We start from the raw sequence: 23,510 nt of genomic DNA on the forward strand, positions 1-23,510 counted from the left end.
ACGCAATACATATGTCTACGAGCAATAAGAAGTGTCTCTCTCGACATGCGGGCTCAGCCAGCCAAGTCTAGATAGGTATGTTTTCCGTGGTGGGCTGCGGCGAGGGGTGTCAACCTCGAGGCAAACTTGACCCTTAAGAGTCGATTATGTGGATACCAACTCGTGATACAGTCAGAAAGATTTGCCACCCTCCTCGGCCTTCTCATCTCTCGAGAAGCTTGGAAATCGGCTCAGCTGTGCTCTGAGCCAGTTACCTTCAGCGGTGTGGATACATGCTCTAATTTCCTCCATATCAGTCAAATGACGGAGCGAGAAAATTCGCCCACCCTCATCACCCCAGTTATTCTTTGAGGAGATTGTAAATAGACCTTGAAAGTGCTAGACTCCGCAGCAATCATCATTTTACTTATTGTTTGCCAAGGCGAATGCCAAGTCGCCCACACCTCAGCGTCTACCTACTGCAGGTATCATCTCAACCCAGCTGACGTCGACACCGCGGTTGATTCATTAAGATGACTTCTTTGTATGAGAGCATACTGGAAGTGAATGCTTAGCCCCTCAATGCCTGCTCCTTGCTTCCTCTTAAGTTAGAGTCACAGCATACAAGAATTGGGACTGGTTAGAAGTATGCATTGCAGAGTATCCTGATCCTACAGTAGTATAGTATAACATTGTTAAAATAGATCATCTTCAAAGATGATCGAACCTACTTTCTATGTTTTTTCCTACATACTGAGTTGCGCACTGAGGTTTAACTCAGATGGGAACCGTGCGCAAAGACCCACTTAAGGTCGCCTGACGGAAAGCTTGTTAACCTTGTCCCTGACAGGCTGACAGTCCGATTACGGGACCCACTTATAGATCAAATCTCTAAGGATATCCTACAACAACAGCAACTCGTAGGTGTTTCTCTTGGTTTTAATGTCGCCAACGTAATACATCTAGAGCATTATTGGTATTATTAAAACTAGCAAAATGAGGGCTATTTAATGGTACTAATTTTAAGGTCGGATAGGAATGTTTTATGCATGGGGAGTAGGATAAATGGTAGAGCTATCTCTCAGATGTAATTTCGCAAGCTGCAATTTCACCAGGCTTAGTATTCAATGAGCTACATTAAATCAAGTTTTACCAGCAGTGTTATGTCAATATTATGGATAATACAGCGTCAACAGTATTCACTTCCTTTCTCTCACTTAAGTTTGATTTCGTTTCCCCTTTTTTCCTTCCTTAGGCATTAATACTTCGTTTCCTTCACCTTCCTCTTCTCCATCCATCCCCTTTCCCTGCTCACTCAATTCAGATTTTTTCCGCTTCACTACTTCTTCATTCTCCATCATTGTATCACCAAGTTTTCCATATTTCATTTCATCATTAGAGGAAAGCCAGCCATGGGAAAACGTCGGTCTCTTGATGCAGATCAGTCAGCCGTCTTCGCAGAGATCCAAGAGGACCTAAACCAGACCGAAGTTCACAAGGCCTACCTTGGGACTATCGCCACCGACGTTCGCATCCTTGACACCAATGCCTATGAAAACCGAGAAATTGACCGCGACCATGTCGCAGCCCTTATCGAAGGGTTTGGGAGAGGCTGTCGTCGTTACTTCAAGGAAACAAGAATGAAGGCGACAATGTCGTCCTTTGATTACGAGGCTTATCTCCAACACTGCGTTGACGGTCAGGGAGAGGGATCTGTTCATCAGGCCCGTGTTCGGGCGACCAATACAGACGGAGGAACTCTGACTGACTTTGTTCATCTGAAAGAGTGGCCGGCAGACTTACCGACCCCTTCACTGATCGCTGGTCAGCACAGAAGAGCTGCCCTAGTATCGCTTGTTGATGAACAGAGCAAGCTGGCTAGCTCTGGAGCAAAGCGCGCAGATGGACAGCCCTTGGAACCTCCAGCGCCTGAGGTAGTAGTGGCCATGAGACCTCAAATGTAATTCGAGTGAGACGGCTAACATAATCGGCTAGGCATATTTTTGGGCTATCGACATCTATGATGCGAACAAAACCAAAGGCAACGTCCTTACGAGTCTACAGGGAAATAGAGATGACCCGTACAAAGTTGATACAGATGGGTACAACCTTCTGCGAATGCTGCACGACCTTAACACAATGGCGGACCAGGAACGGAAAGAAACATTAAAGGGATCAAATTTTGAGCCCTGGGCCCAGAGCAATTTTGGCATCAAGGGGACTCAGACGGACAGGATTGTTTCAATTTTAAGAACCTCGTTTTGGTCCGGGCTGTGGGCGACGTATGTCCAGACCGCATATGGGCAGAAGTTCTTCAACTTCACCACAGCGGGAGACATCTGCAATACAAAACTCGAGTTTGTATGATTTGACCAATATTCTTTCTAATGTTACTCAATGATACCAGGCTAATGTAACAATTTATAGTTTTGGCAACAAGAAATTGACCGCGTCATTAACTGGGGAAACCTTATGTTCAGCGATGCACGCACAACGTCAGTCGATTGGGAGACATTGATGCAGGTTACTGGCAAAGGAAGTAAGCCGGATCTTCTCAGGCGTCTCTTTTTCCCCTCGAAGCAGGATCACGAAGACGGCGTTTTGAAAGGTGTCCTGCAGCTCAATGAAAAGTGGTTTACTGAGTGGGCTCTTCCCGCCCTTGACAAGGGATACCCTATAGGCGATGGGATAGTTCACTGGAGACGACCCGGATTCTTAGTTCATCTACCGACAGAGAAATATGTCGACGTTTACATGAATGCTAAAGCCAACGCCGGGATGATCTGCCCGTCTTGGTATGTATCTCACTTGAGTGAGAGTATAGGCCGCAGCTAATGAAAGAACGCAGGAGAGATTTTGTCCAGATGAATCGGCGGGTTGCGCAGCCTATGAAGAAGGTTCTGCAACATATAATCTACTGGACAGATCAATCTTTTTCCTATCCGAAATCATCTTCTTCTCTACTGAAGACGTGGGACTGGAAAACTGAGTTGGAAAGATATGTATTCAGAGATGACCTTCCTAATGGCAAGCGGCCATGGCGTTTAGCCTCTGAGGTTACTGGTCCTGAGGACAGCAGAATTGTGGTCACCTCCCTCGAAGACCACATCCAAAAGTTCATGATCAAAGTGTGGCAGTACATCACAACGGAGCCCCTTTGGCGAGATACCGTTGTTCAGAGACAGGTATCCATCGTCCTTGGATGATAATTTGCGGACACAGCTGACAGCACTTCTGCAGTTGCCTCCCCCGACCGATAAGAAGATGGTGTCTACAGGCGATGTCTCTATTGATGTGATGGTAGATTACATGCATAGATTTGAGCAGAAGAACTGGGCAGGGATTGTCAGAATCGTCGTAGAGGCTGCGGGCCCCGTTCTGAAAGGTCCATTTTCTCACCTGAATGATCTTGAGAGCCTGGTATGTGGGGTCCCCATTAGCCTTTTGAAGGGCGTTTTCTGAACTAATAAACAATTCCATAATAGAATACGGCTCTGCGTCCATTTAATTCATGGGGCCCACTCAATCTCAAAGCGCAATCAAGCGAAAACCCGAAGTGGGGAGCAGTCCGCGTCTTTAATACACCTACAATCCGCGCAAAATATTCGAAAGAGTCGGAGATCTTCTCTGCAATGTTCGCATACAGAGAATTAAAGCAAAGAATGCTCAACACTCTTGCGCACGGTTATGGCGGTGGCGAAGCGAAGAAGGCTGAGCGCGCAGAGTACATTTTGGATAAGGTAGTCCATGGCTTCGTGCATACAAATTTTTAAGGAACAAATCCGCTGACTGCAATATAGCATGAGTGGCAAGTTGCGATGGCAGAGCTAACTGAATATGCCATGACTCTTAACAGTCATGGGTTCGATGTTAACATCGACCGGATTGATGAGCCATTGGATCACCTGCAGATAATGCCTGCAGGTGATCCAACGGGGGAAGGAGCTGCTGTCCCAGTCATGGGGTTTTTGGACAGTGACCCAGAAACATACATCAATAAGCCCGAGACTGGCAATCGCCAGAGGATACTCAAGCGGGCGATGGCCCAAAACCTGGAAATGGAGCTGGAAGACCTGGTGGCTTAGTTCAACTGTATGCCAGCTACAGTAGGAGGAACTAGAATTACTTTGACTACAACTAGCAAGAGGGACGCGAAAAGCTTCTTTAACTTACGTGAGAGTAGTAGTGTGGTCTAATGTGAGCAAGAAAGGACTGCGGGACTACTCTGTCCTAGAGTCAACAAGATCTCTTGAGGCTCTCAGGAATCTGTTGATACCAGAGTGACATCACTACCTGGTATCTTAAGGGCAGTAAGGCAGAAGAGGTATTGTCAGCCAATTCAGGCTAATCCTTCTCGTATGGTAAACGCATATATACGGGATTGCAAGGGATGAGGTCTGATTCTTCTAAGCAACTATCTTATACTAGAGATATAGACGGAAAAAGCGAAATGAGAAGCCATACAAATGAATCAGATTCTAATCAGTGAGTTGAATTGTATATAGTATATCTCTCATGATCTGATTGGCCAAATCAGAATGCCATGGAATTTGGTAATCCCTTACTGTAAACAGCAATTCTGGCTGACAGGTATCTACTCTTGAGTATAGCGGGCTGGTCACGTGATCCAGGTTTCTTCCAATGACACTGTTAACCTTCTTTCTTTCTGTTAACCAACATCCATCTCGGCCCCTTCCCTAACTTCCATTTAGTACTTTCCTACACTTCATTGCATTCAAATCATTGCTTCTCCCAACTTCATCATGGAGATCCCTCCCTTTAAGACCACCCTCACCTGGCACAAAAACCATCTCAGCCGGAGTGTTGTACAGGCCCCCCCGATCACAAACCCCTCAGCGCAGGGAATCTTTAATGAAATTAGACAAAGCCTTGCAAAGATCTCAGAGTACACAGAGATTATATATTCGCTCAGCCCAGATGATGCGGGACTGATTTGCCGGTCGCTACGTGCAGACTCTGAAGTTGAGAGGAAGAATTTAAGGTATGACACGCGCTTTGCAAATTCATACTAAACATGATCTTTGAATTCGAATACTTAGCATGATGTGGTAATAGGATAAACTACAACTCGTACACCGGCCTATTACGGCTCAAAATAATGCCCATTAGCCTCCATGATGTCCACCAGCGGTGGATAAACCGCGCATTCGTGGAATGGGGTATGAATGGAATCATCAACAGTGCTGAAGCAGACCTTCTCTGGAGCGGAGTTGGAACCAGTATGAATTTTCTACTTTTATTTATATTATTGCACTAACAATATGCAATAACTTAGCATTCAATAATTTCACTGGTGTTCACCAAGGATCAGTCAAGGAACCTGATCATTTCCTGCGTGTGGACACAGACCCTGACCCTCGCATTGTCGTAGAATCAGGTTGGAGCGAATCGTTCACCCATCTACGGAGTGACAAAAACCTGTGGCTCAAAGGAAATCCATCTGTTGTGCTAGTGATCCTACTCAAATGGTCTGCCTTGTCGTACAACAGAATAAAGGGCACTGTCGAAGTTTGGCGCAGGGATAGCACCGGCAACCTTGTCTCCTCCACGATGGTAATCATCTTTTTACGTCCACGATGCGATTCTTGACCTGAAGCTGACATTCATTAGCCTATCTTCCCCGCACCAGTACCTTTGCCCCAGAACGAGCTGATTCAATTCACGAAAGGCGACTTATTCGGACCAGCCCTGCTCCCGGGGCAAGCAATAGGTACTCTACTCGAGCTGGATCTTGTTAAGCTGCGGACGTTTGCATCTGAGGTGATCGGAAAAATGGGAATGCGACCTGCATGAACAAGATCCGATCGGAGGAGGCCGGGCTAGTGAAGGATGAAAAGGATGTCAAGTATGTCGAGACCACCCTGAGAGAACAGCAGGTTATATGTGTTCCGTGGGTGCCACAGGATGCTTACTTCGAACCTCGTACTCGGAGAGAAATCAGCAAGATTGAATGGTATAAGCTGTTGGAGTTGCCAACATTAACGAAGAAGAGCAAGCCAAATGATGAGAATTTGGCAGTTGCAAATGCGAATGAGTCCTACATAGTCACACCTTTCATGCACCCGCTTAAGAAATGGATTGCTCAGCAATGGCGGCTTGACGCAAAGGCACAGCCAGGCGGTGTTAAACAGTTGTCCCAGTTGGAAGGGTAGTCTTTTCATTATGAACTGGATGCAATTGATTTGTTTTGCTCCAGTATATATCTCATTTCTTTAAATGCGAATGTAAGCTCGGATGGAAACCTACATGGCCCGCTTCAAAGGAAACCTCCAGGCCATTCTTTGAAGACAAATACTTCTGAAGTTTTCAGTCCCGGATGACAAATTATTGATAATATTTCTGATATCAAACAACCACTGGCAACATTTTCCGTGAGATCAGGTCTGGGGTTCAGAAACTCTCACCCCAGCGAGAGTTGAATAGGCAAACTAGTCATAGATTGGTTAGGAGGTAAGTCTCACTTAAGTCAGACTTACTAGTAGTAGTAGCATTCATACACCCGAAAATAGCTAGCCTAACACCTGCTGTTCAGATAATGTGAGTCCGTTTCGGCTACCCTCCTTATCTCAAACATCTTTGCTTTCTCCTTGTCCTCATGCCACGCCACTCTCCCCTGTTGAGCTTGTGGTGAGGGGCATATGGCAGTAGACTGGCCTGACCTTGTTGTACGACGAGCTTGTTGCAGTATGTATTATCAGAACTTGATCATTCACTGTGGCTTACCAGTTCTATTAGCGTCAGCGTCAAATACTTCGAGCTCAAGACGTGCCCGCCGCTGCGGCCGTGGCGGAAGCTGTGGTGCAGAAGGGTAGGCTGAATACAAAAAAGCTGACGCCCAGCCAACGATGTGTCAGACTACAGAGTCCAAGGGGGTTGGAGGAACAAACCCGACGAGCCTGGCATAATTATGCGTGATGAATGCAGCAAGCGAGTGCGGCTCCTGATCAAGAAAGAAGAGAAAGAAGAGAAAGAAGAGAAAGAAGAGAAAGAAGAGAAAGTATACCAGCCCAAGAACTCTCATGCGATTCAGAGGTCCACTGTCTCACCAGAGAATCTCATTGACCGTGGAGAAGACTGCCAGAAACCACTGTGGCATAAGTTTCGCCCTGCTTCCTTCTATCTAATAGTCTTTTCTAGTAGCAGACTCTGCGGTCGGGATCGTAGATTGCAATTTCCCTGCACTCGCCATGCCAAATTTGGCGCGCATTGCTGAGCAGGGCTCAGTCATGGTCCTATCGAAGACCTCCCATCCCCACGACTTAGTTCACTCTTTTCTAATGCCGGCTCCCCTGCCCAACCGTAGGACTTGACCCGGAATACTATATATATTTTCAGAAATTGGCGAACTAAGCAAGGTGCCGCGCCAAAACAGGTGCGCCCCATTTTGGCGCGGATATTCTGGGAAGATGAAGAACCAATAATAAGGGATCCAGTGCTCATGACACGTAATGGCGATGTAGCACAAGTGACTCGGGCCTGTACCTAGCTGGCCAAGAGGTCTTATTTATCATGCGCATACAAGACTACCTGTATCCTAGCTGACCACATAATAGCATTGGGGTGTATCTCCCGGAGACATTGCAGGCATGTAGACGGGGATATTCAAGGCTAATTAGTTTAAGAGACTTGGCGTTTCACTCCCTTATAGAATCACTCTGTCACCCACTGATCACCCATGCTCACCCATGCTGTTGGATAGCATCCCTCAGCTCACCTTCACTCACCCACACTCACCCTATGGTTTAGCGTCTCTCGCCCATAAAGCAGCAGGCCTTCAAGGGCGCATATAACTTCTGACCACGTTGATAATACTGGCTTAAGTACGGCTGAGCGGACGGGAAGCCCTGTTTTCCACACCCTGTGGTCGTATGTGCTTTATGTTTCAGTATAGCAAATGATATCGTGAGAGAAGTTTGCTGTGGAGACGTGTGAGGATCTGCTCGCATGTTGACCAAGCTTCGTGTACAATACTTGCGTCGAGCTCGGCCAGGGTCGTGCGGCAGGAGGAGGACATAATGAGCACCATCCCTGCAGTGGAAGTATCTGTTCAGTTTTATTAGATGTATACCTAACCAGATCATAAGGAAGGGATAGTGTACAGAAGCCATTATACCACCATGGGTCGGTGGCGGAAGTCTGATAGATTTCGTGGACGAAGGAGACGAGGTCAATGGCTGCGCGGACGCAGGCGGCGGCACACTTGGAGAGGATGGAGGTATATAAGATGCTGGAATTGGAGCTGGAGCTGGGGCGGTTGTCTGCTTGAGTTCGCGGGTGGGTACATTCGGAGCAGAGTTGGGGTCAGGATGGGTCGGTAGAGAAGGAGACGAAGGTATAGGTATCTAGTGTGGAGGACGTTTCGCTGTCGATGGAGAGTAGTTTTGTTCGGGATTGGTAGCTTGGTCTAATGGAAAGTTCCAATTGAGGAAAGGGAAGGTTGTTTTCGTACTCGAAGAGTTTCTCTTCAAGTTCGATGATGATGTCCAGCCCGCCGTGTTTGATTGTGTGTCTTCTAGACCCAGGGCTGCTGCGACCGCGCCATGCTCGGTAGATGTCGGACAGGATACTGTCGAGAATGCGGTATAGCTCAATGGTGGAGATGTAGAAGGTCATCGGTGATGTGATTCCAGAAGAGTGTTCTTTCTCTTCGGACCCCGGTAAGGGAACACTCGGGGGGTGCGAGGTCATACTTGGTCTACAGCTGTGCCTCATGAAGTCCTATCCCCTGGGCAATTCGACACGACACCCCTATCGAGTTCCAGCATCGGTGCGGATACGGCGTACTCTGCAAATACAGCGCGATGACCAGCAGCGTCTGTATGACGCCGATAGAACGTCCATCATATCCAATCCGATATGCTGTTTTGCCCGGAGGAAGAAGGTATAGGAAACTGCCTCACGCTCCGTCACCGGGATATCGTCTGCAAAGTAGCAGCCAAGCGCAAAGATAATGTTCAGTGCGCAGACGAAAACGAGCGAGCGCGGTCCAGAGTCGGCCTCGCTTCCAACGCCAGTATCAAGCTCGCTCAGCGACTTTCCTGACTGGCTCCTCGGGAGCCACAGATTGTCATACGCATCTATGAGAATCTCTCAAGGAAATGTCAACCAAGTCGGGCCGGTCATAGGCCCGCGACTACTGTCTGCGTCGATAATACGACTATGCCGCCTGATATCAAGAGCATCCTGATACATATATCCTTAGCTTACCAAAGCTCCTCAGCTAGAGTTCCAGCTGCGCGCCCTAAATGATTTTCCTTGAGTGGTAGCCCGAGACTCGAGATTGCCCTCATCCCATGGAATCCAGATTCGAGCATGATATTCATTATTGTGTGCTAATTATTGTCCGTAAGTGAATGAATCATGCCGCTATCTATTGTCTCTGCTTAGTTATAAGGCCGCTCATTAGTAAGATGCTGCTTTAAGGTACTTTAGATTATATGATATCCTGTAGATAGCCAGCCTCTCATAGCAACTTGAATTAGGCTGGGGTTTAGTCTAGAACTATAAGATATGAGTTTTCACATCTGATAGGATTGTTAAAGTCTAAGTTGTCTTGCATATTTCATAAAGACATCTGTTCGTGTTTCTAAGTGAGTCTGATAAATGAATATAGTGGCTTCAGTAGGAGGGAATTATTCCAGTGATGGCTTAGATTATATGCATCTACAAGTATTTTTCCATGATTGTTTTCAATCTCTCATGATCCACCGCTTTGACTATCTTTCCCCGAGGGCCTTCCATGTCTTCAGCGCCTACTATTGCATTGTAGATCGCTTCCTCCGTGGCGTCAGCTGCACCTTCGAACAAGGCGTTAATCGTCACATCCTGCACCACAGATACCTTCTGTTCAACTGTTGGCTTCCAGCTGAAATCTGGAGCTCGTGGAATCTGTTCGGCCGTGCTGAAGGCGATGAAAATATCCCCGGAGCTATTTGAGCCCCATCCTCCCACGCGTGACAGCCCAACAGTCGCTCGTTTGGCCAAGCGCTGGAGCTGGGTCGGATGAAGTGGCGCATCCGTTGCGATCACCACGATGATACTTCCATCCTTCGCCTTCGTTGCATCGTGCTCTTTGGCTGCTGCTGCGGCAGCCGCCCCGTCTTCTTGCTCCATCAGTAGCCCAACAGGAGCCCCACCGAAGCGGAGATCTCTCTTCGCGCCGTAGTTCGCCTGGACCAAAGCAGCAACAGTATAGTTTGTCTCAGCGCCGAAAGCCACACCATCGATAACACGACTGGCACTCCCAGTGCCGCCTTTGAAGCCTTGGCACATCATGCCGGTTCCCCCACCCGTGTTACCTTCTTTCACGGGGTCGGCGCTGGCCTGGTCAATTCCTCGAACAACCATATCCGATGTAACTGCCATAGCACCAATGTCGCTGAGGAAAAGATCGCACGTTTCGGCCACGACCGGGAGCAGGAACCAGTCCACCAATCCGGTTTCCTTGTCCTTATACTCCCGAACAGCATACTCGTAGACCCCGGTGTAGCATGCACCGACCGAGAACGAATTAGTAAGAATGATCGGGGAGTTCAGTAGACCAGTCTCATCCAACCAGTGTGAGCCAGTCATTTCGCCAGCTCCATTGAAGCGAAAGTACCCTGCGTAACAGCCGGAGTTAAACCAATCCTGGCGGGGTAGAATCGTGGTTACACCGGTGTTGACCGCATGGCTGGTAGTCGTAGAGGGGCGCTTGATTGACTCAGTATGAACCAGAACACCCGGGACATCAGTTAGGGAGTTTTTGGTTCCAGGCCGGTGACGACCGAGGTAGAGTTTTGGCAAAAGCTCCCGGACACGAGGTCGTGCTGAAGGTGAAATTGTATTGATAGTTGCCATAGTGTTTCTCCGATCTAGGTAGATAATGATGGGTTGGAAGTTAGCTGCACGAAAGGACGTGAATTTTCAAGTTTCAAATCTGCCTTTAACAGCGCTTTATATAGATTAATAGCCTTCTACTACTGCAGTAGCCTAGCATCGGGATCTGTTTTAGGCCTAGCCCATCCCGACTCGATGCTCAATCTGGGCGAGACGGGAAGCATGATACCTGGAAATTTCCATCTTCGCACCTAAATGGTTGTAAATCTTTGACCCCGCAGCTGATACACACATGAGTCTGGCTGGTTTCGGGGAAGATGCGGTTTTTTCAATCCGGCAGAGTCATGCTAGTGCACTTAGTTAGCATATAATTGGCTCGAAGAAGGCGCAGAGGGAGTGCTAGAAGACACAGCAGGAGGACAGGGGTTGAGCGGGGTCACTGAGTGAGCAGTATTGAGGTTCAGGTGAGCTTCAGGTGAACGGGGGCGACGGGCATGAAGAGGTTGAAGATAAGGCAGTAAGCATAACAAAGCAAAAAAAAAAAAGCCCTAGATAAAACAAAAAAACATACAACAGCCGGGATTCGCTGGTGGTCACCCACCCAACTACTAACCGGCCGGCGTGTGGCTTAAGTACGGCTGAGCGGACGGGAAGCCCTGTTTTCCACACCCTATGGTCGTATGTGCTAGGTTCAAAGAAAGTAAGGGTAATAAGATATGTAATACTGTGCATTTTCCTTTCAGTTCAGCTCTCATGTACCTAATCTGCGTGGAGCTAGTGCCCTCCATAATGTCTGTTTGTAAAACCGAGACGCAATTTGAGGATACATCGGTAGGAGAAGCTGTGGCTATAGTAAAGACCTTTGTTAATTCAGTCCGGCAAGTTAGGATGAGGGGAACTGACTTGAGTTTGCACTGGAAGGTAACAGGACGCAGTAGCTATACCCAGATTGCAGGGCACAGAGTGTTTCATTACTGTTTAAGGAAGGATTCCATGATACCAAATCCAAAACAGACACGCCATATGAACTCGCAATAAATGAGCAGCTGTTGACCAAGGCCTCTGCGTCCGGGATGGTGGAGTTGACAGTCTGGTAATTGAGATATTTTGAGCAACCAGCGATAGTTCCTGACGCTGTTGGTAGCGGTGTCTGCGTCGGAATTGTTTGACTGGGAGTAGTCGTCCTGTTGTATTTTGGAAGGGTAACATTTCCCGCCATCAAAGGCGCAGAGGGGAGATCGGAGACGTCCTGGAAGCAGCTGCTTGGAGCGGATGCATCAAGGCATGAGACCTCAACGGCACCGCCACCAGTATAATTGGCATACATGGAGATGTCACCGACAGCCTCAACGCAATATGCTATGCCTAGCATGAGGTTCGTGCAGTTTGCGTCAATTTCCGGGTTGAGAAAGTAGAAATCATTAAGGGAAATGCCCATCTGAATGGAAACCGAGGCACAATAATCGCCGTCTTGGATAGTGTAGTATTTTCCACAGTCATTGTTGGTTCCTTCGGCAACATTTGTTGGCGCTGGCACGGCTGTCGTGGCCGTGGATGGGCTGGCACTGTTGAACATATCCAACCAACCGCCAATGGGGCTGGAATCATCTGTTAGCTTTTTATTTGCATGATGCAATGTGCTGGCTGTTTACCTGACGCAGATAACTGTGCCGTTCAAATTGTCCATGTTTCCACAAAGAAGATTGATATTAGGATTCCAACTCTGGAGCTGAGTGACCGTGATATCTTGGGGAACAGTCCGAATAATAGACGTGCAGGTATCATTTGGTTGGACAGTGTAGACGTCGCATGTCTCAGGAATACACACCGTCCTGCCCATGGTGAGGTCGGAGCAATAAATATCCAAGTTGTTATTATACGCGAGGTAGAATGAAGACACATTGTGAGCGATTGCAACAGACTGACAGGTGTCTCCATTCATCACTGTGTAGGTGTCCGTACATGTTGCTGTTGCGGTCGGCACGGCAGTCCCTGTTGTCGTGGGTGTGGTGGTCGCGGCAGTCGCATTCAAGGCATATGGTGTAGGTGAAGTAAAGGGATAGTTAGTGTTGCCACAACTTAATGTGGTGATGCAAAACTCTCAGCAAGATCATCATCATACCCAATAGGCGAGTTTAGTTCCACCTGTTGCATGCTGAGCATGCAGTCTGAGCAGGTCTGCTCTGAGGTCTCCTCCGTGAGGTTGGCCCAGGACTGGACAAGCATATCACAGAATTCACCAGTCGTACTATGCCCTATTGTTAGTCTATGGTTCTTATCGTCAGTGGAGAGTGCAGACACGCACGGATCAGTCAGACATGAAATGCTGTACGTGTAAATGAAATGGTCGATGACCCAAGTTGCCGGGTACGCTGTGCCACTATCGACAATCACGTCCCCTGAAGCAGTGCAGGCTCATGGTGAATTCTTACGGTGACTCCAAGAGTTCATGTCACTGTAAGTGACCTTACTGCAGCGGTTTAGTGTCATTGCTAACGGTTTGGAATGATTTAGGGGGTCGACAGAAGGCTCTGTGCTGCGACGCGCCAGCCGAACAGGCCTTCCTGCCGGTTGATCTCAAGGACATTTTCCCAACCCTTCCGCCGTCGAATGATTATGTCAAGTACGATCTACAATTTCCCAAGGGAGCGTCGAAAGGAAGCAACCCGGTCAATACGGCTTTCGGTTGGGTTCTCATTGACGGACCAGAGGCGGCTGTGACGAGTGCAAAGGTCAAGAGAGACGGAAGCAGAAGCGACCTGGAGTTCCTAAACTGCCATGAAATCCAAGGGGAGAAACGGCAAAAAGGTGAGACACTGATGGCCCCTTGGTACTAAAAGCTCGGCTAATATTTACATCTGTAGTCCGCTTTGTTTGCACAAATGACGGACCGACGTCCGACTGCGAGCATATGATGTTGGACGGGCTCGCGGGTACCATCATCGAGATGCCCGATAACTGCGGTGCTGCCACTTACGCGGTCGCTCACGAGGTCTCTGTCGCCGAGGATCAATCATTGCCAGCCCATCTATCCCATCTGGCAAAAGCCACCGTTAAGGAACTAACCTTCGACTACAATTTTGGTCTGGTGAAGCGTGATGCAGGGTCAATCTATTTCCGCGCAGACTACGCTAATATTGGCGGATACTGGGAAACTGTCGTGGATTCCAGTCCGGCGTCTAAGCGATCCATGCTCCGCCGCTTCTACAGCAGCAGCGATGGAGACTGGGGCAGTCGCTTCGCTACTGTGCGTAATAAAAAGTCTGGATCCGGAAGTGCATTCAGCAAGACCTTCTCGCAGAGTATTTTTTCGGGTCTCAAATCGTGCGGATCGGCCAAAGCGTTTGCTGATATCGTGGCGTCTGGCAGTATTTCGGCAACCGCCAAGATGGCAGTATCGATCGTCGGTACAATCAGTCCCAGTATTGACATCGAGGAGGTCTACAGCTTCGTCGATACCAACATTGACGCCAAGATGAACTTGGACATGTCGATGTACGGCTCCTTTAACCTCGACTACACCACGGAAAGCCTCTTCTCCAGCCCCATCACAATGGACGAATTCAACCACATCGGCATCATCTCTTTTGCCCCTACACTTATGGCAGATGTCGGAATGGTGGCCGATATCGAGTTGGCGGGGAACATCTCCACCGGCGTCCACGCTTATACGAGTACCAACATCGTCCAGAACTTTCCTCATGATGCCGGGGATTCGTCTGGTCAGACGGCGCAGGAGGCCATGGGTACCAAGTTCAGCGGAGATATCTCTGACGCAGCCGAAGGGACAATCAAGATTGACCTACGCCCTCGGGTCGGTCTCTCCATCACCCTCAACAAATATGGGACGGATGGAAAGGTCGTCAATGCCTTCACGGAAGCGTCGTTGAACACATACAACGCCCTACAGGTAGGTTCCGACAAGTCGTATAACGTGAGTCTTGGCACGGGCCCTGCCACTACAACAGTCACATATAAAAACAGCCTTGACTCCTTCACTGCATGGTCCGAAGATAGTAATATGGACCGTGTCATTGGGTCCTCCAACCAGGCCAAGTAAGTTCGCCTTCTCTTCAACAGTGATCCAGGCTTACAGCTCTCATAGGGTAATTGCATCCGGGTCTGCGGGTGGGGGCGATGATGAGGATAATAATAAGGGTGGTCCCTCGCCGCATACGATCTCAAACGAGACCAGTTCTCTTTTCTGGGAGTTCGAGAATAGCTTCCTTGGATGTTCCACTGGTTTGGTCCTTTCCTGTGATTCACTGGACGAAAACCCTGTCTGTGAGGTAGACATCTGCGAGCTTTATCCTGGTTTATGCGACGATTATGACAGCATTGATGGGGGCTTCGACGGGAGCGACGATGGGGGCTTCGATAATGGCACGGGATCGAGCAACAGCACGAGCAACAGCACCTTGACCAGACGTTCGTCCCTCGCGAAAAGAGGCGCAGAAAGACAATTCAAGGTACTGCTCGTGGATAAAACCGAGGCCACGTTCAAGTCACTTCCTTACCCGTCAATTGGCAAGCTTTATAGAGGCCCCAATGGACAGGTTGTCATTGAGACCGCATTCGATGTTACGAGCAACAGTTGCGACGATTGGGAGGTCATTGATTGGCCTCTCGATGATGTTGATATGAGCAAGTTTGTCACGGAGCACATCGTTGAGCTTCAAACCATCAAGGCGTGGGTACAGGCCGCGAATTCCGGGATACTGCCATCCGGCGTACAGATGTCAGTGGGAGGGATTCGGTCTAAATGGTGGAAAGACTACTTTGGCTCTGCGGTGCTCTCGTCGACGCTTACGCCTGTTTCAGGCTCCTATGCTCCACAAAGGCCCAGTGACCGTGTTTTTGATGCGCTGGGATCTAGTCGCAACAGAGCTGTGTTTGTGCCCTGTCAGAAAGAAATCAACTCAATGAAGGCTTTGGTAAGTGTCCTTTCTTCCAACTGTCGCCACATTTACTTACTCTCCCAGCTATGGGATTTTAAATCACCAGATCAGGCTGTATTTGACGCAGACCTAGAGGACGCCGTGGAAAATTGCGGCCCTATTGAAAACTTCCTCAAGCCGCTCAAGCTTGTAAGTGATCACTCGAAGCAGATCTTCGAGTAATACAGCCACTTACTCCTTGCAGATCCTTGCCGTCTTTGAATACCTGAACGACGCGGATGTCAAAAAGCGGTTCGAGCAGGTTGTCGACAACGTGAACACGCAATTGCAACTGATTGAGGGGGATCCCAATGGTGTCCCGACCTGTCCACGTCCTGGACTGAATTCATACCAGATTACATGACCAAGGTTGTAAAGCACGCCCGCGCACTGATGACCAGCAGGATAACAGACATTCGAAACGCATATAACGTCGCCAACCCGCCCGCCAACAAGGGTACCGTCATGGATATCTTGAAAGATATGGAGACTGCGGTGGCTGCTATCACGATGCCATACTCTACTGTCTAATGCACTTAAGCCTATACATAGCTAGCTGCGCAGTCTCTTCATTCAGATTTGGATAAATATATACATGAGGATATGTTTGCATGAGCACATGTAAATCAAGGGCACAGGGCTGTAATGAAGCATAAAGTCTTCACCTTGTTAGACGTAGATGATTTCAACTTGACAACTCCATAGCGTCCGTAGTATGCCTTAACCTGTCCTCCAGCACTCGGTTGCATGGATATGTTGGTAACCCTAAGTCTGCTTACCGAAGATTCCAAGAGGCATGCAAATCATGTGACCCGGGAAATCCCCTTTTTCACCGGACCACAACTAATGGGCGACGATCACCTCGCATCCATCATGTTGAAAAATATAAGTATGGATATGAGACCCTAGACTGATGGGAACCATGTCCGGACACCTTTTTAGCCTAGTGGTCTTATATTTCAATACATCACATCACATCGCAAATCATCCATCCTTCACTCATCATATCAACTACATTATCCTCTTTCCTCCTCATCTCTGAAATGTCTTATGAAAGAACAGACGCAACCTGCGTCCGCGAAGAACTCACCAAAACCGGCGCCCAGAGCTGGGGCTTCTTCATCTACCGCACCTGCTCCTACGATGACGAAGCTAGATGGGAGCAATTCCTCTCGCGCATGAAAGGCTTCGCGGAGAAAACTCTCCTCAGCGCGCGGGAACGCGGCCGCGATGGGGAAGCAATTCTCCCCCAGCTTGAGTGGAATGTGCAGCAGGATCCTGCGCTGGAGAATTGTTCTAAGGAGGAAATCTGGCGGTAGGCTTTGCCGCGTTGCTAACTTCTAATTATGCTATAACTAACATGGTGCAGACGGCATCGGGAGTTGATGAGATCTATGTATGGGGAGTACCAGCCCGGAGATGTCCGGCATGGGTATCCGCTTGTGGTTGATCAGGAAGCGCTGGAGTCGGTTCTGGGGGCCCGGCGCCGAGTGAATGGCGGGCGGCTGATTATCGGACTTCTACTGCGTATGTTATTGTGTTGAATATGAGCTGGTTTGATCAGATGGAGGAGAGGAGGCTTCGTCGGGAGGGGATGGGGCGACGTGGAGGGGATGGGCCTAATGAGGAAGACGACGAGGATGATGGGCTGGATGAGAGTGTTGGGTGGAAGAAGGTGTTGGTGGTCAAGGTATATCCCAGACTCTATTCGTTTCTGCTGACTCCGCTGTGGCATATCATGTATGCTGAACCCCCTGAGATTGAGCGTTTGCCTTGACATATGTCTGTCTATCGACAAATTGAAGCGCAGGAAGCAGGTATGACCGAATTTGCAATGCTTTGGCTGACAACTGCTTAGCCTGCGGCGCGCCAAAGTCCTGATCCTTTCAACGCATTACCGTCTTTATGGGTATAGTTTTGATTGTTAGATCTTAGTTCATAGATGTTCACAGTATTGACTTACCATTGCATGGGATGTAAGTTGACGATTTTAGAGTATATTAGCAAGCTTCTCTTGGTTAGGCTGTGATTCATATACAATGCTGTTAGGCCGCTCCAGTACAACTTATACCATCTAGAGTGCTAAATCCCCATACAACACCCGCAATACATCTTCGAAAACCTGGTCTCCTTAGCCCAAGATCACTCACACAACTAGTAACGACTGCTCAAGCTACCCGATAACTGGTCGTCAGGTCGCCACTGGGGGTCTAAACTTTAATAATCACTAATCCTGCTTTGGACAAGATATTCTATCCCAGATGCTGGGTACTGCGTTTCATGCATACTTGGCACAGAAATGATCGACGGACACGGTATACTTGCTCGCACCACGGTAGAGCTCGTGGGTAAACCATATTGCGAATAGAACGCGTAGTTCTGGGAAGGGGGGAAACTGTTGTTTGGGAAATGGGGAACCGTTGATAGATAGTATGTCTGCACTATTAATTCGGACGAATGCACTCGCGTTGGTGGGATCTCGCTTGGAGGATGATACCGATGCCAATGATTCACTAGTGTTTCCCTGCGAGAAAAGCTATCACAGGGTTCCTGTCTAGTTTATTCATGGTGTTTACTCATGATAAAGAATGGAGGCAGAGGATACCTTTTTGAACATGTTATTTCGGGACATTCGTATAGTATTGTTGCTATGTGGACGCGGCGATGCCGGGCCAAACTCGATGACTGCGTGATGTTACCAAGGAATGACCATATTGTCTTGAGAGTCAACCCACATCAGAAAAGGCTTTGTCACAGCCTTCAAAGCTACAGATATAGGGGCGTTCCCCTGTGTGTGTTCGGAAATGGACGGTCAGGGCGCTGCGCTGGATGAAGCTTTTATCACACCCGTTTACGGTGCAATGGTATGGTTGCGTGTTGGTATGGGTCCGGTAGTGTCGACAAAGGTCGGATTTGCGATTGAAGGGCTAAGCGCAGGACTAGTGTGGCTCTTTTCTACACGCCGCCGGACGACTGAATTGATGATTGAGCCGACCTTGCCACATTGTGCCCAGGAGCACCTGAATCTTCTAACACTTGGTTGTGGGATAGCGAGATACATTTTTTAGATGCTGACTGGATTCAGAAATGTCACTGGCAAACGGGAAATGTGAGATTTATAAACAGAGAAAACATTTACCGCAGGGGCGGAGGTTGGGAAGGGAAGATAACTAGGAATGATTCTACTGTACGCGCAACTAGCTCTTGGGTCTTTCATGCGAGGTATCTAATGTGGTGAATGTCTGTTGCAGCCACTTCCGTGAGTGGTGACGCAACGAACTCCAGTGGAGATAGAAAGTTCCTGATAGGGCTAATAACGTAGCTCTGTTGACAGTAAGCTATTAGGAAAGAGATCCCTTCTCTGAGGTATATCTAAATCCTCACCCTATTATCTCTTTGATGTTTGGATTCTCAACTACATTGCAACCGTCATAGGGTTGAAACGCAAGTGCATTTACCAAAAGCAATATCAGGCAGGTTAACCTAATTCGACTTATGGCTGGCTGAGATCGCCCTGGAAATGGGACAGGGAACTATAGTTAACAACATTACGAAGAGGCTATCTGCTAAGAGACGCAAATAGTGGTAAGAACTAAATGGGAACCTTGGTTACTGGAATGTGAAGAGCTGGCTTTTACCTACTCGCCCTATCCAACGGTGTGGCTGATACCATAATATTTTGCCAGTGCGCACGGGAGAACGGTTGTCAAGGAAGGAGCTCGGAAAAAGGATTCATAGAACTGCGAACAGCGCATTTCTATCACAGCCTAGACATTGGCACAGGGATGCTCGAGCGAAGGTAGTACGAAGAAGGGGCATGAGCCATAATTGTCTAAGAGCAGATAGTGGATGGTCTCTTAATCATTAATTATGCATCAGCAGGTTCATGCATTGATAGCGAAATAGACCCAGTCTGGCTTTTCTCTTCTACGATACCATAATGTCCTTTGGCCCGTTCATCGGCAGTTTTGTTATTATTCCCACACACTGTGTCAGTTATATAAGAAATGCAATAGGGAAAATACAGGAACATTAAACCTATTCAGATATATGAGGAATAAGTCGTAAAATGACTTGTATTTAAAAGTCCGACAAGTACACATTCAGCCTTTTTACGCTATAAAGTCCTCGGGAGGCGACCCTGGTCAGACCAGTCGAGGTATACCAAACCCCGGAATATGTAGATCGCAAACGCCGACTTGACACTAAGCCGGAATCGGGACGGCACATCACTAGGAAGTAATCCTTTAACGCAAGGTGCTTTCTACCAGCTCTGGTGTACAGAGCCTCCCTCTCAAATGCTAAGGCTTTGTGCACGTCCCGCTTTTTGTACGACTGTTGACAGCTAGTCGCTGTTTGCTTAGTTGAGTCTTCAGCTAGACAAAAGGACTGGGCACTAAGCCAAGCCTAACACTTTTCCCTGCACCAGGCAAGGTTACTCTTACCCCTGCAATAGCTTGGGCCTAAATACTCTTTTGGCAGCTGGGAGGCCCCTGCCATTCTTGGTTGGTGTACTGCAGGAATCTGAATGGAGATATGTTTGGATAACCCAGGATATTGAGGAAGCTGGTTGCTAAGTGGCTGTATATACTTCGCCCTGCCCTCCTTTCTAGCATTCCTGTTTATGCTTATAGTTTATTTTAGTTAAGCTGCTGTTGCGCACTTTCTGTCCTGGACATTTCTTTGTGACCCTTTAATAGCATTAATTGATTAAACTGAAAAGCTAGCAACAACCTAGGACCAAAGGTGATCGATCTGCTGAGGGTCTTTAGCCCTAAGGGTGTTATGTGTGCACCCGTCAATCTTCAAGATGCGCTGGAGGTATAGTAAGCACATTCGATTTTTTCTTTTTAAGAAAAGAGAAGAATGCTTCAGTACAGCGCAAGGAAGTGGGCTCTAAAGCATATTAAGGTGAGATTTAGAAAATGACGGTACTTATGGGGAGGAGAGGTGAAATGATGAAAGTGAGGGCAAGGAATAGGCAAATAGCAAAAGGAGTACAGGCTAGACATCTCCTATTAATAGGCTATTTACTAGGATAATATACCACTCTCTCTTTAAAGATGTAGATATTCACTATATCCTACAGATACTGTCGAGATAATGATTAAGTAGAGAGGAGGCCCTCATATTTAAGCTAGCAATAGATGGAGCGTAGTAATTATAGAATCACACTATCACCTACTGATCACCCATGCTCACCCATGGTATTGGATAGCATCACTCAGCTCACCTTCACTCACCTACACTCACCCTATGGTTTAGCATCTCTCACCCATAAAGCAGCAGGCCTTCAAGGGCGCATATAACTTTCGACCACGTTGATGATTGGGGCTTAAGTATGGCTGAGCGGACGGGAAGCCCTGTTTTCCACACCCTGTGGTCGTATGTGCTAGGATGAAGAGAACATTTGGAAGATATAGTGTGTAAAGCAAGGATTGTCTGCGTATGACAGTTGTCTGTCCCCCTCGTTGCTGGAGATCTGAACTGTCATAGGTAGATATCAAAGGCATTCTGTAGGTTGACAAGATTTACAGAGAGGTTCTGACAACTGGAGTTCCGGCAATTAGTGTCATCTGAGTAAGTCCTTTTTTGTTTCTGTAGTCCTAATAGAAAACTAGACTAAACTCCCCTAAAACAAGGATGAAAGATGGTGCAGTAATACCTATATATTCCTAACCACCAACATCCTGATCATCACAGTCAAAAATCTGAAATCTACCATAACGCCTACTTTTCTCACTAAACCTAGTATTTCTATTTTATATAATGATGTACAAGTCTATTCTCCATCTATATAAATAGAAACATACCCCTACCTAGGCCTAGAGAAGATTTGATAAGCTCATCAGTTCTGAGAGGCCCTAGATCACTGCACCCACTGGAAATTTCCATCTTCGCACCTAAATGGTTGTAAATCTTTGACCGCGGTGGGTGTTGCCGTCGCGCGCGACGCTGGAGTAGTTTATAGCTATATAACTATATAAGGAGGTGCCTAATATTACCTTTTTTCTATAATAATGTTTTCCTTATTTATACTCCACCACACAGCTTATCTGGGTCTTACTGAAAATCAAACACGCTGCAAGGTATATGCCCATCTACCCAGTTCCCGTGATAAACACCGTCAAAACAGTAGCGTACCTACAGCCAAGACGCCGTCAGTAACCGTCCTACCAAGGTAACGTACAAATATATCCAAAACGCAAAAGGGACTGGGAGGAAACCCACGCAGACCCCATAATCGCCAAGTCCACTGTCTTTGCCCTGGCAAGCCACGACATCATGCACAGAAACAGCACGGTGGACACAACGATCACGACCAGACTCGCCGTTTGGCGGCCCGCGCCGAACGAGTGGCAGATTACCACGGGCACGAGCAGAAAGACGAGGAGGAGCAGCGCGATCGCCGTGCGCGCGATCTGGCCGAGTGCGCGGCCGTGGTAGATGAGGATATGAGCGTCGGATGAGATGGAGGAGCACATTTTCTTCGGTAGCCAGCATCTTCGATCAGCATGTCTGCATCTTCACTGGACGAGAGAGTGTGGACATGCCTTGTACGGTGCTGCCAAGTACGTCTTGAGAAAGTCCTTGATCCAGAGCTCCACGAGGTCCGGTGCGCTGTCTGGCGATGTGCAGAGGGCCAACAGGTCGCCGTGGTGACGGGTCTGCGTGATATACTCCGGGTAGTGGCGCGCGAGGCAGGGGTTGCCCTCGATCCAATTGCGGAGGTTGCCGATGTTGCGCTCCTGCGGCGCGCCTAGGGGCAGTATTGTCCGTGCGGTTCGTTCGATGAGGGTATCTACATGCATGTTCTTTTTTTCAGGAGGTATGCTTCCAGACAGGCATTTCGGGTTACGGCAAGCCAGGTTACAGAGGGCATACCGTAATCCGCCAACGCAGCATCAATCTCAGCCAGCACTGCTTTCCGCGCCTCATTCCGATCCAGCCGGCTGCTCGACAGGAAAAGCGGGTGTTGTTCATTCTGGTCGATATCGCGCAGCTTATCTTCCAACTGTGCTAGCCGGTCCTGTTTATCGAGCAGCAGACGCGTCCGGAGATACGAGAACTGTCGATAGACCTGGAATGACTCGTGGGAGGCGATTAGGGCTCCGTACCGGGGGCGGCCAAGCGGATAGTCCTCGACTAGGTGGATGGGTAAGCACGGAACTTCAGGAAGGTAACATGGATAGGGCAGCTGGGCTTACTGTGTGCTGCGCTCGAGGCCTGTCGGCTGGCCTTGATGGCCTCGTCTTTGTGACCGACGTCTGGCTCGGGGCTGCGTGTCATTTCTAGCTGACTGACTGGGACCGCACAGCTTTGTGTAGGTACTGAAGCATGCAGTGGCAGCAGAGTAGACGGCATTTTCGGAAAGCTGGGCTGTTTAAGTCTAGACTGTTTTGTGTGGGTTTGTTGGTTTGAACAGTACGTTTTTCCGTTGTCGGTGCTGGAAGTGAGATACGGACGATTCGGTACCAGATTTAGTACAAAATTGCTCGATACTCAATCAAAAGATCAATAGTTCGTTATCTATCATCACGTCTTAGCGGACTTAAGAAGAGGTTCACCGTGCAGGCAGAAGCGCTGCTACCATGTCACGCGCAAGGCCGAGAATCGAGGCGCAGCCACTAACCTGCTAGGCCAGGGAGGACCTGCAAATGATAAATGCCTAATGGCACCGACGCATTCCTGCCCAGCGGAACAGTAACATGCAGCTCGATCTGAACAGGACCATACATATAACACCCCAACAAG

At 48.3% G+C, this 23,510-nt stretch overlaps 9 protein-coding genes across 9 annotated transcripts; 4 read left to right on the forward strand and 5 right to left on the reverse strand.

The window, feature by feature from the left end:
- Nucleotides 1–1,631: 1,631 nt before the first annotated feature.
- On the forward strand, nucleotides 1,632–4,064 carry P174DRAFT_375077 (uncharacterized protein; the record flags this gene model as incomplete). Its single annotated transcript, XM_024822609.1, has 7 exons — nucleotides 1,632–1,913; nucleotides 1,975–2,067; nucleotides 2,197–2,340; nucleotides 2,407–2,774; nucleotides 2,828–3,164; nucleotides 3,537–3,719; nucleotides 3,780–4,064. The coding sequence occupies 7 exons, from the start codon at nucleotides 1,632–1,634 to the stop codon at nucleotides 4,062–4,064; spliced, it is 1,692 nt and encodes a 563-aa protein (XP_024680082.1).
- Nucleotides 4,065–5,098: 1,034 nt separating this feature from the next.
- P174DRAFT_374508 (uncharacterized protein) lies at nucleotides 5,099–5,793 on the forward strand (the record flags this gene model as incomplete). The annotated part of the gene is made up of 3 exons (XM_024822584.1): nucleotides 5,099–5,219; nucleotides 5,276–5,553; nucleotides 5,611–5,793. The coding sequence occupies 3 exons, from the start codon at nucleotides 5,099–5,101 to the stop codon at nucleotides 5,791–5,793; spliced, it is 582 nt and encodes a 193-aa protein (XP_024680083.1).
- A 2,508-nt stretch (nucleotides 5,794–8,301) lies between these two features.
- P174DRAFT_432940 (uncharacterized protein) lies at nucleotides 8,302–8,688 on the reverse strand (the record flags this gene model as incomplete). Its single annotated transcript, XM_024825786.1, has 1 exon — nucleotides 8,302–8,688. The coding sequence occupies one exon, from the start codon at nucleotides 8,686–8,688 to the stop codon at nucleotides 8,302–8,304; it is 387 nt and encodes a 128-aa protein (XP_024680084.1).
- A 950-nt stretch (nucleotides 8,689–9,638) lies between these two features.
- On the reverse strand, nucleotides 9,639–10,944 carry P174DRAFT_443475 (P1 family peptidase). The gene has a single exon (XM_024827838.1). The coding sequence runs from the start codon at nucleotides 10,837–10,839 to the stop codon at nucleotides 9,664–9,666; it is 1,176 nt and encodes a 391-aa protein (XP_024680085.1). The 5' UTR covers nucleotides 10,840–10,944; the 3' UTR covers nucleotides 9,639–9,663.
- A 757-nt stretch (nucleotides 10,945–11,701) lies between these two features.
- On the reverse strand, nucleotides 11,702–12,658 carry P174DRAFT_422653 (LysM peptidoglycan-binding domain-containing protein; the record flags this gene model as incomplete). The annotated part of the gene is made up of 2 exons (XM_024825066.1): nucleotides 11,702–12,416; nucleotides 12,471–12,658. The coding sequence occupies 2 exons, from the start codon at nucleotides 12,656–12,658 to the stop codon at nucleotides 11,702–11,704; spliced, it is 903 nt and encodes a 300-aa protein (XP_024680086.1).
- A 577-nt stretch (nucleotides 12,659–13,235) lies between these two features.
- On the forward strand, nucleotides 13,236–16,286 carry P174DRAFT_422654 (uncharacterized protein; the record flags this gene model as incomplete). Its single annotated transcript, XM_024825067.1, has 7 exons — nucleotides 13,236–13,275; nucleotides 13,333–13,626; nucleotides 13,683–14,874; nucleotides 14,924–15,752; nucleotides 15,801–15,905; nucleotides 15,961–16,069; nucleotides 16,111–16,286. The coding sequence occupies 7 exons, from the start codon at nucleotides 13,236–13,238 to the stop codon at nucleotides 16,284–16,286; spliced, it is 2,745 nt and encodes a 914-aa protein (XP_024680087.1).
- A 349-nt stretch (nucleotides 16,287–16,635) lies between these two features.
- P174DRAFT_443476 (uncharacterized protein) lies at nucleotides 16,636–17,662 on the forward strand. Its single transcript, XM_024827839.1, has 3 exons — nucleotides 16,636–17,070; nucleotides 17,125–17,220; nucleotides 17,247–17,662. The coding sequence occupies exons 1-3, from the start codon at nucleotides 16,799–16,801 to the stop codon at nucleotides 17,530–17,532; spliced, it is 654 nt and encodes a 217-aa protein (XP_024680088.1). The 5' UTR covers nucleotides 16,636–16,798; the 3' UTR covers nucleotides 17,533–17,662.
- A 652-nt stretch (nucleotides 17,663–18,314) lies between these two features.
- On the reverse strand, nucleotides 18,315–18,816 carry P174DRAFT_374998 (C2H2-type zinc finger protein; the record flags this gene model as incomplete). The annotated part of the gene is made up of 3 exons (XM_024822606.1): nucleotides 18,315–18,440; nucleotides 18,491–18,682; nucleotides 18,751–18,816. 3 exons carry the CDS (start codon nucleotides 18,814–18,816, stop codon nucleotides 18,315–18,317), a joined length of 384 nt encoding a protein of 127 aa, XP_024680089.1.
- A 3,040-nt stretch (nucleotides 18,817–21,856) lies between these two features.
- Nucleotides 21,857–23,294, reverse strand: P174DRAFT_392734 (uncharacterized protein; the record flags this gene model as incomplete). Its single annotated transcript, XM_024823569.1, has 5 exons — nucleotides 22,964–23,294; nucleotides 22,641–22,901; nucleotides 22,287–22,557; nucleotides 21,987–22,259; nucleotides 21,857–21,899 (listed from the first exon to the last, which is right to left on the reverse strand). The coding sequence occupies exons 1-5, from the start codon at nucleotides 23,118–23,120 to the stop codon at nucleotides 21,857–21,859; spliced, it is 1,005 nt and encodes a 334-aa protein (XP_024680090.1). The 5' UTR covers nucleotides 23,121–23,294.
- Between the last annotated feature and the right edge of the window lie 216 nt (nucleotides 23,295–23,510).

This window comes from Aspergillus novofumigatus (assembly GCF_002847465.1).
Source record: "Aspergillus novofumigatus IBT 16806 chromosome Unknown P174scaffold_6, whole genome shotgun sequence".
NCBI classification, from domain to species: Eukaryota; Fungi; Ascomycota; class Eurotiomycetes; order Eurotiales; family Aspergillaceae; genus Aspergillus; species Aspergillus novofumigatus.

Excerpts from the sequence above, each read along its gene's own strand:
- P174DRAFT_443475 (XM_024827838.1), bottom strand. The coding sequence starts at position 10,839 with ATGGCAACTATCAATACAATTTCACCTTCAGCACGACCTCGTGTCCGG.
- P174DRAFT_443476 (XM_024827839.1), top strand. The coding sequence starts at position 16,799 with ATGTCTTATGAAAGAACAGACGCAACCTGCGTCCGCGAAGAACTCACC. Across the intron at positions 17,071-17,124 it reads TCTAAGGAGGAAATCTGGCG|ACGGCATCGGGAGTTGATGA; the intron begins GTAGGCTTTGCC and ends AACATGGTGCAG. Across the intron at positions 17,221-17,246 it reads GTTGATCAGGAAGCGCTGGA|TGAATGGCGGGCGGCTGATT; the intron begins GTCGGTTCTGGG and ends CCCGGCGCCGAG.